Genomic DNA, 15,932 nt, shown 5'->3' with positions numbered 1-15,932 from the left:
GCAGGCCAGGGGGCAGGCCCACGGTATTTCACCAAGAATATGCGGCGCTGTCAAACCAACGTGGAGATGACAATGATGACCACCAGAATGAGGACAGTGATGGACAGACAGATGGCAATAAAGACTTTCTTCTGTGGGAGAGGAAGCAGGGTAGGGGAGGTGGGTGTCAGGGAAACTCAGGAGTGGAGGGAGGGCCACCCGGGGGAAGGGGTGGCGGGGGGAAGGGCGGAGGCTCACCTTGCGCGCCTTCTTCTGGTTCTCCAGGGCCACCTTGACATGTTCCTGCCCACGTTCCACATAGTCTGCTGAGCTCAGAATGTTCTTCTCAATCCGGTTGATCATCTCCCCCTGCTCGGAAGAGGAGGCGGTTCAGGCAGGAAGGAATGACTGGGGGCGGAAGGCCCAGCAGCTCCTCTGCCCACCCCAACCAGAGGACTGAAGGACACTCCTGGCAGAAAACGGTGCACTAAGGAAGAGGTGGGGACAGGACCGCATGTGACAGAAGTCCACACGCCTGGGGATGGCTTCCAGGCTCCCTCCTACCGTATGCTCCCTTCTGTCCTGCACCCTCGCCCCATACAATTTCTACTCGCAGTGCTGGCTGGGAGCGGAGCACCTTGAATGGCTCATATGTTTTCACAGAGGGTGATCTTTTGTCCCCTCGCAAACCTGTCTGAAGTCCCTTGTTCTTTAGGCCTGGCTCCCAGCTGCTGGGAAGCCCTCCCTATCGCTGCCTCCTCACAGTATCACCAGCCTTCAGATCCTGGACTCCTACAGAGTGAAATCTCTCCCCCAGGACTCCCAGCTGCAAGAGGGCACTGGGGTCAGCTCCTACCAGATGGACCTGGAAGCTCCCTTTATCATGAGATAAGGGCCGGGGGAAGAATACCACCTCCCACCCCACCCTTGTCTACATTTTAGGAGGCAGGCCCCTCTAGGGGGCAACTGAAGAGCTCTTAAGTGTACAAGAATGGATTCTGTTGCTGGAGGAGGAGCCAGGGTTGGGGCCATACGTGGTGTGGGCTGCAGTTCAAGGATGGGGTACAAGGTATAAAGCAGTAATTATCGGAGTAGCTACTGAGGAGTATGAAATCTGGGAACACAGCTAAGGATAGAAGTAAGGGCCAGTCTGGAGGGTAACAAAAGCCTTGGTGAAAGAGGCTAAGGGTGGAAGCAGGCTGACAGTCATAACATGCTCTCACATCTGGGGACTGGATCGAGCCCAGCCAGCAGCCTCAGGCACCCACCTGCATCTCCACTTCAGTGGCTAAAAAAGTGAAAATCTCATGAAGTTCACGGATACTGCGCTCCAGCTGCTGGATCTCACTGTGCCGGGCCGAGATCTCATTTAGGGCCTGTCGAGTCACTTGTGTATCCTTCAGTATCTGCAGAGTGGACAGGAGTGATGGGACAGGTCACAAGGAAATCAGCAGCACGTTTAGAAGTTCCTGTTCAGCTCTGGGGCAGCCCTCGGGCCTAGAACTGGGGCCCAGGCCCTAATGAGGGATGCCAGGCAGGCTAATATGTTCCCTTCTGGGCCTCAGGATTCCCTCCATGAAAAAGGGCCAGGAGGGCTTCCCTGGTGGCTCAGTGGTAAAGAACCCACCTGCTAATGCATGAGATACCAGTTCGATCCCTGATGGAAGAAGATCCCACCTGCTGCGGAGCAGCTAAGCCCGTGTGCCACAACTACTGAGCCTGTGCTCTAGAGCCCCAGAACCACAACTACTGAGCTCACGGGCTGTAGGGCCTGTGCTCCACAACAAAAGAAGCCATTGCAAGGAGAAGCCCATGCACCGCAACTGGAGAACAGCCCCTGCTTGCTGCAACTAGAGAAAAGCCTGCACAGCAACGAAGACCCAGCACAGCTAAAAATAAATAAATAAATAATTTTTTAAAAAAAGGACTCAGAGAGGATGGGGGGCCCAGCAGAGAGAGGCTGGTGGGGGCCACTCACATTGGACACAAACACCTCGCTCTGCCCACTGTCCAGCATCTGCTCCAGCTCCTTGTCAGACACCATTCCAGCATTTGCTGTGAAGGAAAAGGCCAGGCTCAGAGCTGGTTGGGTCAGCTGACCCTGTGTGCCGGGCACCACAATGGGCACCACAACTCACTGATCTTCAGCTGCCTCCGAATCCGCTCCACGTTCTTCTCCCGGTATTCAGACTGCATTAAGTTGCACTTGTTGATGAGCTCCACAAATTGCTGGGACAGGACCCCGTGCTAAGGAGGGAGAAGAGAAGCTGGGGACCCCTGGGCAGATCCCTGCCTGGTCTGGGCCTCAGCAGCCCCTTGGGTACAATGAGCAAAGAGCATGAGCTCAGAGGTACCTGTGGCCTTGACCTCTTTGAAAGGCTCCCGTGGTCTCTCAAAGTAAAAGCCATAGCCTTTCCCAGGGCCTACAAGGCCCTACAGGACCCACCCCTTCCCACCTTCCCTCTCTCATTTTATGTCCCCACACTGTCTCCCTCTCTCCTTCCCTCCAGCCACAGTGGGCTCCTGACTCCTCCCTGATCAGAACACAGCCCCACGTCAGGCCTCTGCAGTTGCCATTTCTTCAGCCCAGAATGCTCAGGCCCCACAGAAGCCTGGAAGTCTTTGTTCCAATGTCACCTTTGGAAGTTTTCTCCACCTTGTTGGAACCTGCCTTCTCCCGCTGTTCTCAATCCCTCTTCTCTTTTCCCTTAATACTTCTATGTTCTACAATAATTGACTGATTTATTATGGTGACTCTCTCTCCCCACTGGAATGAAATCTCCAAGAGGATAGAGATCATTTGTTGACAGCTGTTTCCTAAACAGCTAGAAAAGGGTCTGGCATACAGTAGGCCCTCAAAGAATATTAGTGGAATGCTGGCTGAACACCACCCTCCCTGCTTAGACTAAAGGTGTGCCAGGATACCTGGCAGTCAGCTGATTGCCCAGATTTTGCAGGCCCACCTGGGCACTCAGCCTCTCACACAATGACTACCACAAGCCCCTCACCCCTCACCCCCCGGAAATGCCTTCCCTGCTTGTCCATTTTCCTGATGTCTAAAATCTGCTCATTCCTTGGAGTTCCTTTTTTCCAGGACACATCTGCTATCCTGGGTTCAGCTGCACCCTTTCAAGATGCCCAAATTGTAGGGGGGGCAGTTCTTGAGGCATCAACCTACTGTGTTCCCCTCTTTGTTTGGCAAAGTAATAAAGCTACTCTTTCCTTCTCTTCCATTAAAAAAAAAAAAAAAAGCCCAAATTGTTCAATCTTCAATCTGGGATCTTTGCTGAGTTCTGGGCCCACCTACTCCACCTCTGATCTCAAAGAACTCCAAACCATGCCTCTCTGGGCACCCAGAGGATACTGCTCAGACCATTTCAAATCTCCTTATTAAGATGATGATACTGTGGCCTTCCCCCAACACACACACCAGGGAAGTTCCTCTTTCTGACTTCTTGAATTCTGTCCTTGGGGCAGAGGATGTCCCCATCACATGGGTAGGGAACCACCTAGTCACTTGACTGCACCCTCTTTTTCCCTGGGCAGAGCCATTAACTACCAAGTCCTACCTGAGTAATGTCTTTGTCATCTATGCAAGCTTAACTCCCCATCTTGGCTTCTAGAAAGTATATCTCCTACAGCCAAGCCCAGATCATGTCTGGGGTCTCAGCAACTTCTCACTGAATGGAGGAGAAGAAGGCAAGGTGTTATAATGGATTGGAAGTCAGAAGACCCGGGTTCTTGACCTTGGGGTAAATCCTTTTTTTATCTCTGAGCCTTAGTTTCCTCATTTGGAAAATCATCAGGTTGGATTTAATGATCTCTAAGAGCCCTGCCTTCTTACATCTGCCATCTAATGATCTACTGAACACTTGCTGAAATGTCCTACTTCTGGGAATAATGAACCCACCTGGGTTTTTCTCATTCTTGTGTTGACGGAGTTATAATTCTCATCAGCTTCCTCCTTCTGGGGCTCTATGGCTATGGAAAGACACAAAAGTATTGGTAGAGGAGGGGGTTTGACCTCTGGCTTCTGAAATTCATTTGGGGACTGGGACCCAGCCACCCAGCCATACAATAGAGATACAATATCTCCACAGGGCCTTTTTTTTTTTTTTTTTAATAAAATTCATCATAAAATGACTACTTCTGAGCCTCTGACAGGCAAAAGTATATTTTTCTTTGCAATAAATACATCAGAGAATTCCCACATGTTTGGAGAAGGTTCCTAACAAAACCCACATCTTCCCGCCCAAAGAATACACACTGGGCAGCAAGAATTGTAGGAGTACAGATGATCCTTGCACAACTGTGTGGGTCCACTTATACCCAACTTTTAAGAAAATAAATGCATACTACAGTACTACACAATCCACAGTTGCATGAATCCACCCTTGCAGAACCTGGGATGTGGAAGGCAGTCTATACAGTTATATGTAGATAATGACCTGAAGGTAGCAACGCTAACCTCTGCCTTGGACAAAGATCAAATGGAAATGGTTTCATTATAAATAAGGGAACCTGAGAGGCAGGCATATGCTGTGGAAAGAACTTTGGACTGGAAGCCAGGAGATGGAGATTCTAGACTTTGGCCTGCTGTGTGACCTGGATATATATCACTGGCCTCTCTGGACCACACACTCCCCAGATATACCAGGAGTTGGGCAGGATCAGAGGAAAGTATCTGGCTGAGGTCCTAGGAGCTCACCCTTCAGCTGCGCGCGGATGTCCCTCCCTAGCTGTTTGATCTCGTCGCGCAGGTTCTGCAGGTCCTGCTTCATGCCTAAACAAGAGAAAGCCATGATGCCCAAATAGCAACCTCTACCTCAACAAATCTCCCTGGCCACCACCTGTGTGGAACTACAACCCCCACAAGCCCTCTGGTTGAGCATGCGTTCTGCACCCAGGGTTTCACTCACTCTCCTCGGGAAGGGGCGTGGCCAGGATGGTGACCTGCTGCTTCTCCAACTCTCGGACTTTATTCTCTAGCTTGACGATAGTCTGCCGAATTGTCCGAACCTGGGGACGATGACCGAGAGGGCTGAAGGAGATATGGGGGGTGCTCCAGGCTGCTCTGCTTCTCGGGCCCTCCAGCCCCCTCGTGAATCCTGGCTGAGATTCCAGCCTCTTACCTTCTGGAAGAACTCATCGTCCGGGCTCCCCAGCCGTGCAGTACCCGGGTGTACCACCAGCGCGACTCGCTCCTTGTCTTCATCGTCCGAGCTGTCATCCCCCTGCCAGGGCCGGGGTCACTGGCATCACTTCCTTGCTACTGCTCTCCCCCAGTAGAACTCACGGGCTTCCGGGACTTTCCTTCCTACCCCACAGTCATCCCTCCCGGCCCCGAGGACCAGGAGTCCTGCATTCCGGCAGACGCCATCCCGTCCACCCGGCCCCAACCCTGCTGCGCCAAATTCTCACCTGCCTCAGCTCGTGGGTCCTGTCCCGCATGGCGGCCCGAGATCCCTCTCGCCGGCGCCGGAGACCGGCGGGCCTCAAGATTCTAAGTTTGGAACTCCCGTACCCAACTCACACTCTGACACTCCCCTCCGCCCTCACCCTGCAGACCCCAAACCCTCCCCCAAGAGTCGCTAGAGGCTCTGTCCCTGGCACCATTCACAGTTTCAAAGGGAAGGAGCCGACCTCGGGGACCCCCAAGATTCCACAGGTTGGAATTCCCTTTTCTTTCCCCCCCCCGCCCTCTCCTGTAGCCTCGGCCCCGCCCCCTCTGGAAAGACTGGAGCATGCGCACCGGATCGCGTCTCTTCCCCACCCCAGGGAAAGGCTGAGGTCGGAAGCCGCAGCGCCCCGAACGGAAGCGAAATTGCCAGGACGTGAGAACCCGCCCCCTTTGCCGGAACTATCGCATCTTCCAGCGGAAATCTAGTTGCCAAAACGGGTGGGAATGCGTCATTGGTACGTGATCTGTGAGGCCCCCTCATCTCGCATCACACCATAGTGCAACCCCCCCGCTCGCGTCATGTGACCAGCCTGGTCCCAGTCTCAGACCACAGAACGTGACGCTTCGACTGTCACATGTCTCGGCCCTGTCAACTCCATCTCTGGAACACCTATCTCCCCACGACGTCCTTGGCACCCCGCGCCCGAGATACCTCCCTTCAGAACCCCCGCGAGGCGGGGAGGGGGCGCTGACTACCCCCAGAGATAGTGGGTGGTAGGACCCAAGCTGAATCCGGCTTCCTTTCTTTTGGGTCTGCGAGTGTGGGCAGACTGACGACTTCGAATTTGGAGCTGTCAACATCATGAGACCTTGAAATTCAGAAAAGAATAAGATCCAGCGTCAGAGAATTGCAAGGTTTTGTAGGCAGAGCATCTGGGGGTGGGAAGTGACCTCACCCGAGGCGGAACTCTCTTCTCCCGCATACTCCTGGCACAGTTTCTGACAGGTGGGCGGCTGGCTGGCGCCCGGCTTGAACACTGCAGTCCCGCTGCACTCACCACCTTCAAGCAGGGCATTTCAGGGCAGCTCGGGCTAAGAAAACGGTCTGTTACATTGAGCAGCATGTCACTTAGACAACCCCCTCCCCAGACCCCCACCTTGCACTGGGGTATGCCCTCTGGAACCCACAAAAATATTCCATATTATCGTGGCCTGTGAGTTACTAAAGTGAGGGCATGATTGTGGACAGAGGAGCCTGGAGGGTTACAGTCCATGGGGTCACAAAGAGTCGGACACGACTGAGTGACTAACACACACAAACTGTAGCCCACCAGGCTCCTCTGTCCATACAATTTTCCAGGCAAGAATTACCAGAGCGGGTTGCCATTTCCTCCTCCAGGGGATCTTCCCAACCCAGGGATCGAACCAGCATCTCTTGTGTCTCCTTCACTGGCAGGCAGATTCTTTACCACTGAACCAACTGGGAAACCCAGCACATGTTAGGCCCTCAGTAAATATTTGTTGATAGAGTCTTAGCCTCTTATATAACTGAAGATGAAACTTATGGTTCCCTAGTCTCTTTTATGCTTCAGGGTGTTGGTAACACTTCCCTAACCCTAACCCTGTAGACATTCATTCATTCAGTGGATATTTATTGTATGGGCCAGACACTGTTTTAGGGCCAGAGATATATCAGGGCAGACAAGAATGCCTTGCCCTTTTGGAACCCACCTTCTATAGAAGGACACCCCAAAGTCATTCAGTGAGTCTCAGAATAGCTGAGAGGAATATTAGTTTTCCTGGATCCCAGGATGTCAACAGCCAGGGTGTCTCTGCCAGGGATTCCATGCTGCTACTCCTCCAGGGTCTTTCTTCCCCTCTTCATCTCCTGAGCCCCACCATGCACCAGATCCTTGCCAACTCCTGCCCATCTCTCATGTCTTCACTTGGATCTGACATACCATGTATTTTGCTAATTTGTGTTATCTATTGTCTGCCTCCACCCCTCCTCTCCACCCTACTAGAATGTAAGCTCCAAGAGGACAGGGATTTTCACCTTAATTATTCACTACCATGTTCCCAGCGCCTGCAACACTGCCTGGCACATAGTAGCTGATTAATGAACACTCGTGAAGGAATGAATTTTTTTTTTAACCACACCATGCAGCTTGAGGTATCTTAATTCCTCAACCAGGGATGGAACCCAGATCCTTGGCAGTGAAGCACGGAGTCCTGACCACTGGGCTGCCAGAGAATTCCCAATTTCTTTTGTTTTTTTTTAAAATTAATTTATTTGACTGTATCGGGTATTAGTTCCAGCACTCGAGATCTTCTCTATGTCATGGAGGATGTTCTGTTGTGGTGCATGGACTCTCTAGTTGTAGCGTTTGGGCTTCTCTTCTGGTTCTTTGGAGGGCTCCAGAGTTTGCGGGCTCAGGAGTTGCCTCACGCGGGCTTAGTTGCCCCACAGCATGTGGGTTCTTAAGTCCCCAATCAGGGTTCGAACCTGTGTCCCCTGCATGGCAGGGTGGATTTTTAACCACTCAACCACCATGGAAGTCTGCCCAATTTCTTTTTAATTGACATTTACTTAGCATTTACTGTATGCCAGGCACCAATATAAGTACTTAATAAAAGCTTACTCATTTCAGCCTTATGTACATTCTGTGAGATTGGTACTGTATTACTGTCCTCATTTTACAGAGGAGGAGGCTAAGACACAGAGGCAGTAAGTAACTTGCCCAAAGTTACACACTAGCAAATATGAGAGCCAGGATTTGGAACCAGAGAGGAAGCTCCAGACTCTATGCTCTTAACCAGTACACTATGATCCAAGAAAAACACGAGCCAGGAGTGGCTCCCTGTGTCCCACCCACCCCTGGGGGACTTGCTGCCACCCATTAATGCTCTACTTTGGATCATCTGGTGGGGAGGTGGGGGCCAACAGCAAGATGAGTCTCTTCCCTTCCCCCATCATGAGTCTCTCTCCCACATCTGTTGGGTGGGAACAGACTGCTAGGGAGGTTGTTGGTCCTCTTCTCATTCCCTATGTGCTGTCTTCCCAAGAGCCAAGGGCTTTCCTAGTGGCTCAGACAGTAAAGAATCTGCCTGCAATGCAGGAGACCTGGGTTCGATCCCTGGGTTGGGAATATCCCCTGGAGAAGGATATGGCTACCAGTTCAGTGTTCTTGCTGGGAATATTCCATGGACAGAGGAGCCTGGCAGGCTACAGTCCATGGGGTTGCAAAAAGTTGGACATGACTAAAAGACTAAGCACACATACACACCGAGAACCAAAGATATCCACGCATGGGTCACATAGGGCTTCTGTGCACCCTCAAATGTCTCTGAGGCTGGTTTTGTACCGAAACCCCAAGGGCTACAGAGATGAAGCCCCACCACTCTCTCCTCATGATGTGTCTTGAGCCTGACCTTAATCACGCCCTAGAGCACCACCTGGGAACCTCTTGTCTCTCATGGCTTTAATCAACATCCATATTTGGCTCCCAAATCCATATCTCTAGCCCCCAATTTTCTCCGAAGCTCTAGACCTCTGAATCCACTTGCCTTCTGGACATCCCCTCCTGGAGTTCCATGAATGTCTTAAACTTACCATGTTCCAAACACCACACATCGTGTCCCCTGAGAATCTCCTAAATTAACTTCTTGTTCCTCCTGTTTCCTTTCCGTGTGGATGACACCAGGTCACCTGTGCCATAACCTTGGCCTGGAACTTCATTCTGAAGATGATGCATCACACAGCTGGTTAGGATAACCCCCAGAGAAATTCTAGAAAAACAAATGGACAAAATTCTTTATAACTCAGAATGAGGAAGGCCTTTCTAACTACAACTCAAAATTTAGAAACTACACTCAATAGTCCATAATTACCTATAAGGAAAGAGAATCTGGAAAAAACAGACATATATATGTATAATTGAATCACTTTGTTGTACAGCTGAAACTAACACAACATTGTAAATCAAACTTCAATTAAAAAACAAAAGTACATTAGAAAGTGAAAGTCGCTCAATCATGTCTGACTCTTTTTGACCCCATGGACTACACAGTCCATGGAATTCTGCAGGCCAGAATACTGGAGTGGGTAGCCTTTCCCTTCTTCAGGGGATCTTCCCAACCCAGGGGTCGAACCCAGGTCTCCCACATTGCAGGCAGATTCTTTACCAGCTAAGCCACAATGGATATAAAAAATTCAGAAAATGTAAAATAGAAGATTAATATACTTGTCTACATGAAAAAGTTTTACATGGCAAAAAAATGAAAGAACAATCAAAAGACAAATTGGGAAAATAATATTTGCAATTCTTATCATACACAAAGGGCTAATCTCCCTACTATTTAAAGAGCTCCATGTAGTGATTAGAAAGACCAACAGTTCAATAAAAAAACAACAGCCAGAGAACATGACAGATCACAAAAAAAGACAATAAAGACTTAAATATGCAGATGTTCATTTTTGCATGTAAGAGAAGTGAAAATTAAGATAATACTGAGATATATTACATTAGCAACATTTTTTTTTCTTTTTTGGCTGGAATGCCAAAGTTTGTGGGATCCCAGATCCCTAACCAGGAATGGAACCCATGCCCCCTGCAGAGGAAGCACAGAGTCTTAACCACTGGACCACCAGGGAAGTCTAACAAAATTCATGTTTGGCAACCCAGTCTTTTGGCAAAACTGTGGGGAAACAGGGACTTTCACGTGTTGATGGGGCGTGCAAAATGATACAACCTAGACCATATTTTATGTCAAAATTCTGAGTGCATATACTGTTTGTTTTCTTTAATATTTGTTTATTTGGCTGAGGTGGGTCTTCATTGGGACATGCAAAATCTTTTGTGTCATGTGGGATGTAATTCCCTGACCAAGGATCAAACCTGGGCCCCCTGCATTGGGAGTGCAGAGTGCTGGCCACTGGACCACCAGGGAAGTCCTCGTATACTGTTGCTGAATTCTGAATGCATGTATTGTTTCTCCAGATTCTAAGGACAGCTGGGTGGTTTTTCTGCTGGTCTCATCTTAGATTTTTCAAATAGCAACAATCAACTTGTACTTTGGCTGGAGTTAGGTGGCCCATGATGACCTTTCTCACATTTACATGTCTGGGACCTAAGCTCTGATGGTCCAGTTGACCAACATGGCTGAACCACACACTCTCTCTGTGCGGTATTTCAACCTGGGTTTCTTCAGAGTATAGTGGCCTCAGAGTTCCAAGAGGGTGCGAGTAGAAGCTGCAAGGTCTCTTGAGGCCCTGCTCAGAAGTTGCACACTACTGGCATCATATTTTTAAGTTTTAAGTCCATAAGGGCTGCAAAGGGTGAGGAAATGGAATTTTAAGTCACCAGATCTGCATCTGTGTAAAATGACACATACATACATCAATGCTATTCATTGGGTATTGTTTGCAATACATCAGAAACTTGTCCATTAGTGGGTATGCAGCCATCAAAAAGAATGAAGGCATTCATTATGTATAAATGTGAAAACGTTTCAAAACATGTTTTTAATTAAAATGTTAGAATGAATGTATCATGCTACTGTTGTATAAGAGAAAAAGTGTATGTGTGAGTGTGTGTGTGTGTGTGTGTGTGGGTGTGCCTGTAGGTATTTTTCCTGTAACCTCGTAAAGAAATCTTAGAATGTTGCATAAGCCAAAAAAGGTGGCTCCTATGGGTAGAGAGTACAATTGTTAGAGTAAGAATTTTTACAGTAAAATTTTAATATAATTTAGATTTTTGAACCATGTGAAAGTATCATTTATTTTAAACAATTATATCAAAGAAAGAATGGTAAAGGGATACCTGTGAGTAATTTTAAGCAAGCTTGGGCTGCTCTAACAAAGTACCATGTACTCTGTGGCTTAAACAATAGATATTTCTCACAGCTGTGGAGGCTGGAAAGTCCACGGTGAAGGTGCCAATAGATTCAGTCCTTGGTAAGGGCTCTCTTCCTGGCTTGTACTCACCGTGTCTTCACATGGCAGAAACAGAAAGTTCTGCTGTCTCTTCCTTTGCTTATAAGGTCACTAATCCTATCAGAGGCTCCACTCTCATGACCTGATCTAAATCTGCTTACCTCCCAAAGGCCTCACCTCCTGCTACCATTACATTAGGAATTGGGGCTTCAACATATGAATTTGGGGAGTGGGGGGACACAGACATCCAGCCCACAATAGAATACCATGATCAAACTTTCATTTTATGGAGATATCCTCTGGTGGCAAGGTGTAAGGCCAGTACACCCTACACAAGGTACCCCACAGAAGGGCTAGCAGCATGCAGATACCATGTAGTCCATATTTGAATATTTGTTACAACAATTATCTGACAGAAGGAGGCAGAGTGTTGTGAGAAAGGGACACCTTTATCTAACTGCCCGAGGGTGCAGTAAGTGTTGACTTTTGCCCTCCCTGCATGAAGGTTGATTGGGAGATCAGTTATGAGTCAGGCCCAAAATAGTGAGGCCTACACTGAAGCCTGGAGATAGGGATGGAACATGTACTAAAGAGAGAGAATCCAGAGGGACTTCCCTGGTGGTCCAGTGGCCAAGACTCCAGGTTCCCAATGCAGCGGAGCTGGGTTTGATTCCTGGTCAGGGAACTAGGTCTCACACGCTGCAACTAGGATCCCAGTGCAGCCAAATACATAAATAAAAATAAACTTTTAAAAAAGAGAGAGACAGAATCCATCAGACTTGAAGGGAAGGTGAGATAGGAGGAGGGTCCTACATCACTCCTGAGTCTCTGGCTCTGGCTGAATGTGGAGGCAAGTTGGAGGGAATAAGAGAAATACCTTAAAATAAACTGCCATTATAAATCATAGCAACAAACTGTTAGGAAATGGAAAAACACCATTTGCAGAAATATATCATGCCTAAAAATAATCTTTTAAAAATATGTTAATGACCTTGGAACTTCCCTGACAGTCCAGTGGTTTAAAAATTTGCCTTTAATAGAGGATGTGGGTTCGATCCCTGGTCTTGGAGCTCAGAGCCCACATGCCTCGAAGCAAAAACCAAAACATTAAATACATGCAATATTGTAACAAATTCAATAAAGACTTTAAAAATGGTCCACATCAAAAAAATCCTTTAAAAAATAATATATTAAGGGCCTTTATGAGAGAAAATTTTTTAACTTTATTTGAAAGACTTTAAAGATGTCCGAAACTAGTGGCTAGATATACCATGTACCAGGATAGGAGGAGACTCAATATTGTAATGCCCAAAATACATCTACAAAGTCAGTACCATGCTCTAGTCTCTACGGCATGACGTTGACTCTGGTTTTGATGGAGAAAAGGGCTAGAAAGAGCCCCCTGGGAGGCATTTACCAGTTGATGAGAAGAATGTTTCAACACTCCACAATTTCTGCCTGGATTGAATCCCTGCTCTTGTCTTGAGTAAGTTACTTAAACTTTTTGCTTCAGTTTCCTTATCTGTAGAAACAATATTAACAGTAACTCCAGATGGTTATCATGAAGATTAAATGAATTAACACAAATGAAACACTTAAACAGGGACTTTCCTGGTGGTACAGCGGGTAACATCCCACACTTCCAATACAGGGAGCGTGAGTATGGTCCTCGGTCAGGGATGCACAGTGCAGCCAAAAGATTTAAAAACAAAACCACTTAATCTTAGCTTGACACACGATAAGGACTATGTAAGTGATCAACATTATATTCACTTTCAGATTCAGGATGATTTGAACAGGTAGTGTAAACAGCATGTAGAGGGATGTGGACCAAATGCCAGAGGCCTAATGAACATAAGGGCTTCCCCGGTGGCTCAGCAGTAAATAATCCATCTGCAATGCAGGAGGTGCAGGAGATGCAGTTTTGATCCCTGGGTCGGGAAGTTCTCCCAGAGTGCAGCATGGCAACCCACTCCAGTATTCTTGCCTGGAGAATCCTATGGACAGAGGAGCCTGGTGGGCTACAGTCCATAGGGTTGCAAAGAGTCAGACACAACTGAAGCGACAGCACACAGGCAATGAGTATAACCTGAGTGCTGGATCTGAAGGGGTGGAGGAACAGGGAAGGCCACACACCAGAATAACAGTGCTATTCCACATCTGCTTGAGTTGAGATCTTTCAAATTTACAAATGGCTTCCATGCTCATTTTCTCAGTAAATCCTCATGTTGCGCCTAAAGGGTGAGGATTGGAGCCCATTTTACAGATCTGGAAAATAGGGCTTAGAGAAATTAAGTAACTGGCTCCATGTGGACAGGTCGATGTTTGTTTTGCTCTCCTCTGTGTCTTTAGCCACAGAGCATAGTCCTGGCACAAACAGCAGTGAAAGTGAAAGTCGCTCAGTCATATCCAACTCTTTTCGACCCCATGGACAATACAGGCCAGAATATTGGAGTGGGTAGCTGTTCCCTTCTCCAGGGGATCTTCCCAACTCAGGGACTGAACCCAGGTCTCCCACATTGCAGGTGGATTCTTTACCAGCTGTGCCACAGGGAAGCCCAAGAATACTGGAGTGGGTAGCCTATCTCTTCTCCAGTGGATCTTCCCGATCCAGGAATCGAAATGGGGTCTCCTGCATTGCAGGTGGATTCTTTACCAACTGAGCTATCAGGAAAGCTCTTGGCACAAACAGCAGGGTCTCAATAAATACTGGTTCATGTACGAATAGGTCAAATGGGTATTTCTTCTTCTGTTTCTGAGCAAGCAGGTGCGTTATGTCCTATCCCAGGTACCATGGGGAGGCACAGATTAATCAGATGGAGTCCTTCAATATGAGGTACCCAGAGCCCAATAGGCTGATAAGTCTCTGAGTCTCCCTTGAAGGACAGGTGCTCTGGGAAGTAACTCAGGCCCATGGCAAAAATAAACCTTTGTTGTATTATGTCATTCAGATTTGGGAGATGTTTGTTGTGTAGCATAATCTAGCCTTAACATTGCTTATCTGATATACCATAGTTCCCAAACTTGACTGAAAATAAGAATTGCCAAAGGTCCGTGCTAAAAACCCAGATCTACTGACTCAGAATTTCTGAGGAAGAGACCTGGTCATCTGTGTATGTAACAAGCTGCTCTCCAGCTTCAGGAGTGTCAAGAAAGACTCCTGCAGCTACACTTGGAAGGAAGAGTAGGAATTAGAACTGGGGATGGGAAAGGGAAGGGTATTCCAAGAGTCGGGAATAACATGAAGAAAGGCATAGAGGTGGGGAGACATGGGGAGTAGCTTGGGACTGGAATCAGATACATGGGGGATGCTAAAGTGGAAAGTAAGGTGAGGAAGTCTGGATTTTATCTCATCAGCAATGGGGAACAGGTGAGGTTTTCAGAGCAGGGGGTGACCTGGTGACACTGATGCTCTAGAAAGGCCACTTAGGCAGAGAGGCTGGTGTGTGGTCCAGGCAACCCACCTCACAGGGGAATTGAGTAGACTTAAGTGATCATGGATATGTTGAGGTCACAATCACTGACCCATGACAGAGACTATCATTGTCATCACATTGTGTGTGCCTGTGTCCATCCATAGAACCACGGCCAGGTCTGAGTTGTGCATCTTTCATGCATTCACTCATTTAATCTATATTTAGTTTCTTTTTAAAATTTTTGACTGTGCCACACAGCATGTGAGATCTTAGTTCTCTGACCAGGAATCAAACCTGCATTGTACACCCGCTGCATTGTAAGTGCAGAGTCTTAACCACTGGATTACCAACAAAGTCCCTGGTGGGTTTTTTTCTTCATTTAATGAATATTTATTGAGCACCTACTGTGTGCCAGGTACCATAGTGTAATTAGAGAACCAGCAATGGACAAAACAAGCAAAAATCCCTGTCTTGAAGACCTAAATAGGTATTTTTCCAACAAGGATACATAAATAGCCAACAGATACATGAAAACATGCTTAATGCTGCTAATCATCAGGGAAAATGTAAATCAAAACCACCATGAGAAATCATCTCACACCACTCAGAATGGTATCATAAAAAAAAAAAAACACACACACACAAATGACAGCTGTTGGTGAGGATGTGGAGAAAAGGGAATCCTCTTACACCACTGATAGGAATGTAAATTGTTTCAGCCACTAAGGAAAACATTATGGAGGTTTCTCAAAAAACTAAAAATAGAACTACCTTCAGTTCAGTTCAGTTCAGTCAATCAGTCATGTCCGACTCTTTTCGACCCCATGAATCGCAGCACGCCAGGCCTCCCTGTCCATCACCAACTCCTGGAGTTCACTCACACCATGTCCATCGAGTCAGTGATGCCATCCAGCCATCTCATCCTCTGTCATCCCCTTCTCCTCCTGCCCCCAATCCTTCCCAGCATCAGAGTCTTTTCCAATGAGTCAACTCTTCGCATGAGGTGGCCAAAGTACTGGAGTTTCAGCTTTAGCATCATTCCTTCCAAAGAAATCCCAGGGCTGATCTCTTTCAGAATGGACTGGTTGGATCTCCTTGCAGTCCAGGGGATTCTCAAGAGTCTTCTTCAACACCACAGTTCAAAAGCATCAATTCTTTGGCGCTCAGCCTTCTTCACAGTCCAACTCTCACATCCATACAT

At 47.7% G+C, this 15,932-nt stretch overlaps 1 protein-coding gene across 2 annotated transcripts; it reads right to left on the bottom strand.

The window, feature by feature from the left end:
- Nucleotides 1-5,801, bottom strand: STX4 (syntaxin 4). Of its 2 annotated transcripts, XM_010837343.1 has the most exons (10): nt 5,401-5,801; nt 5,112-5,213; nt 4,899-4,998; nt 4,688-4,762; nt 3,890-3,960; nt 2,118-2,226; nt 1,958-2,034; nt 1,248-1,385; nt 238-348; nt 1-131 (listed from the first exon to the last, which is right to left on the bottom strand). In XM_010837343.1, exons 1-10 carry the CDS (start codon nt 5,428-5,430, stop codon nt 51-53), a joined length of 894 nt encoding a protein of 297 aa, XP_010835645.1. In that variant the 5' UTR covers nt 5,431-5,801; the 3' UTR covers nt 1-50. The 2 variants fall into 2 exon arrangements, with proteins under 2 accessions (XP_010835645.1, XP_010835647.1); XM_010837345.1 differs by lacking the exon at nt 5,401-5,801 and having other exon boundaries at nt 4,899-5,020; nt 5,112-5,209.
- Nucleotides 5,802-15,932: the final 10,131 nt, after the last annotated feature.

Source organism: Bison bison, unplaced genomic scaffold (assembly GCF_000754665.1).
Source record: "Bison bison bison isolate TAMUID 2011002044 unplaced genomic scaffold, Bison_UMD1.0 scf7180017864072, whole genome shotgun sequence".
NCBI classification, from domain to species: Eukaryota; Metazoa; Chordata; class Mammalia; order Artiodactyla; family Bovidae; genus Bison; species Bison bison.
Note: the sequence above shows the minus strand (reverse complement) of the source record. Positions and strands in the feature narration are given on the sequence as shown.

Excerpts from the sequence above, each read along its gene's own strand:
- STX4 (XM_010837343.1), bottom strand. The coding sequence starts at position 5,430 with ATGCGGGACAGGACCCACGAGCTGAGGCAG. Across the intron at positions 2,035-2,117 it reads TCGGAGGCAGCTGAAGATCA|CAAATGCTGGAATGGTGTCT; the intron begins GTGAGTTGTGGT and ends TTTCCTTCACAG. Across the intron at positions 132-237 it reads ACCAGAAGAAGGCGCGCAAG|AAGAAAGTCTTTATTGCCAT; the intron begins GTGAGCCTCCGC and ends CCTCTCCCACAG.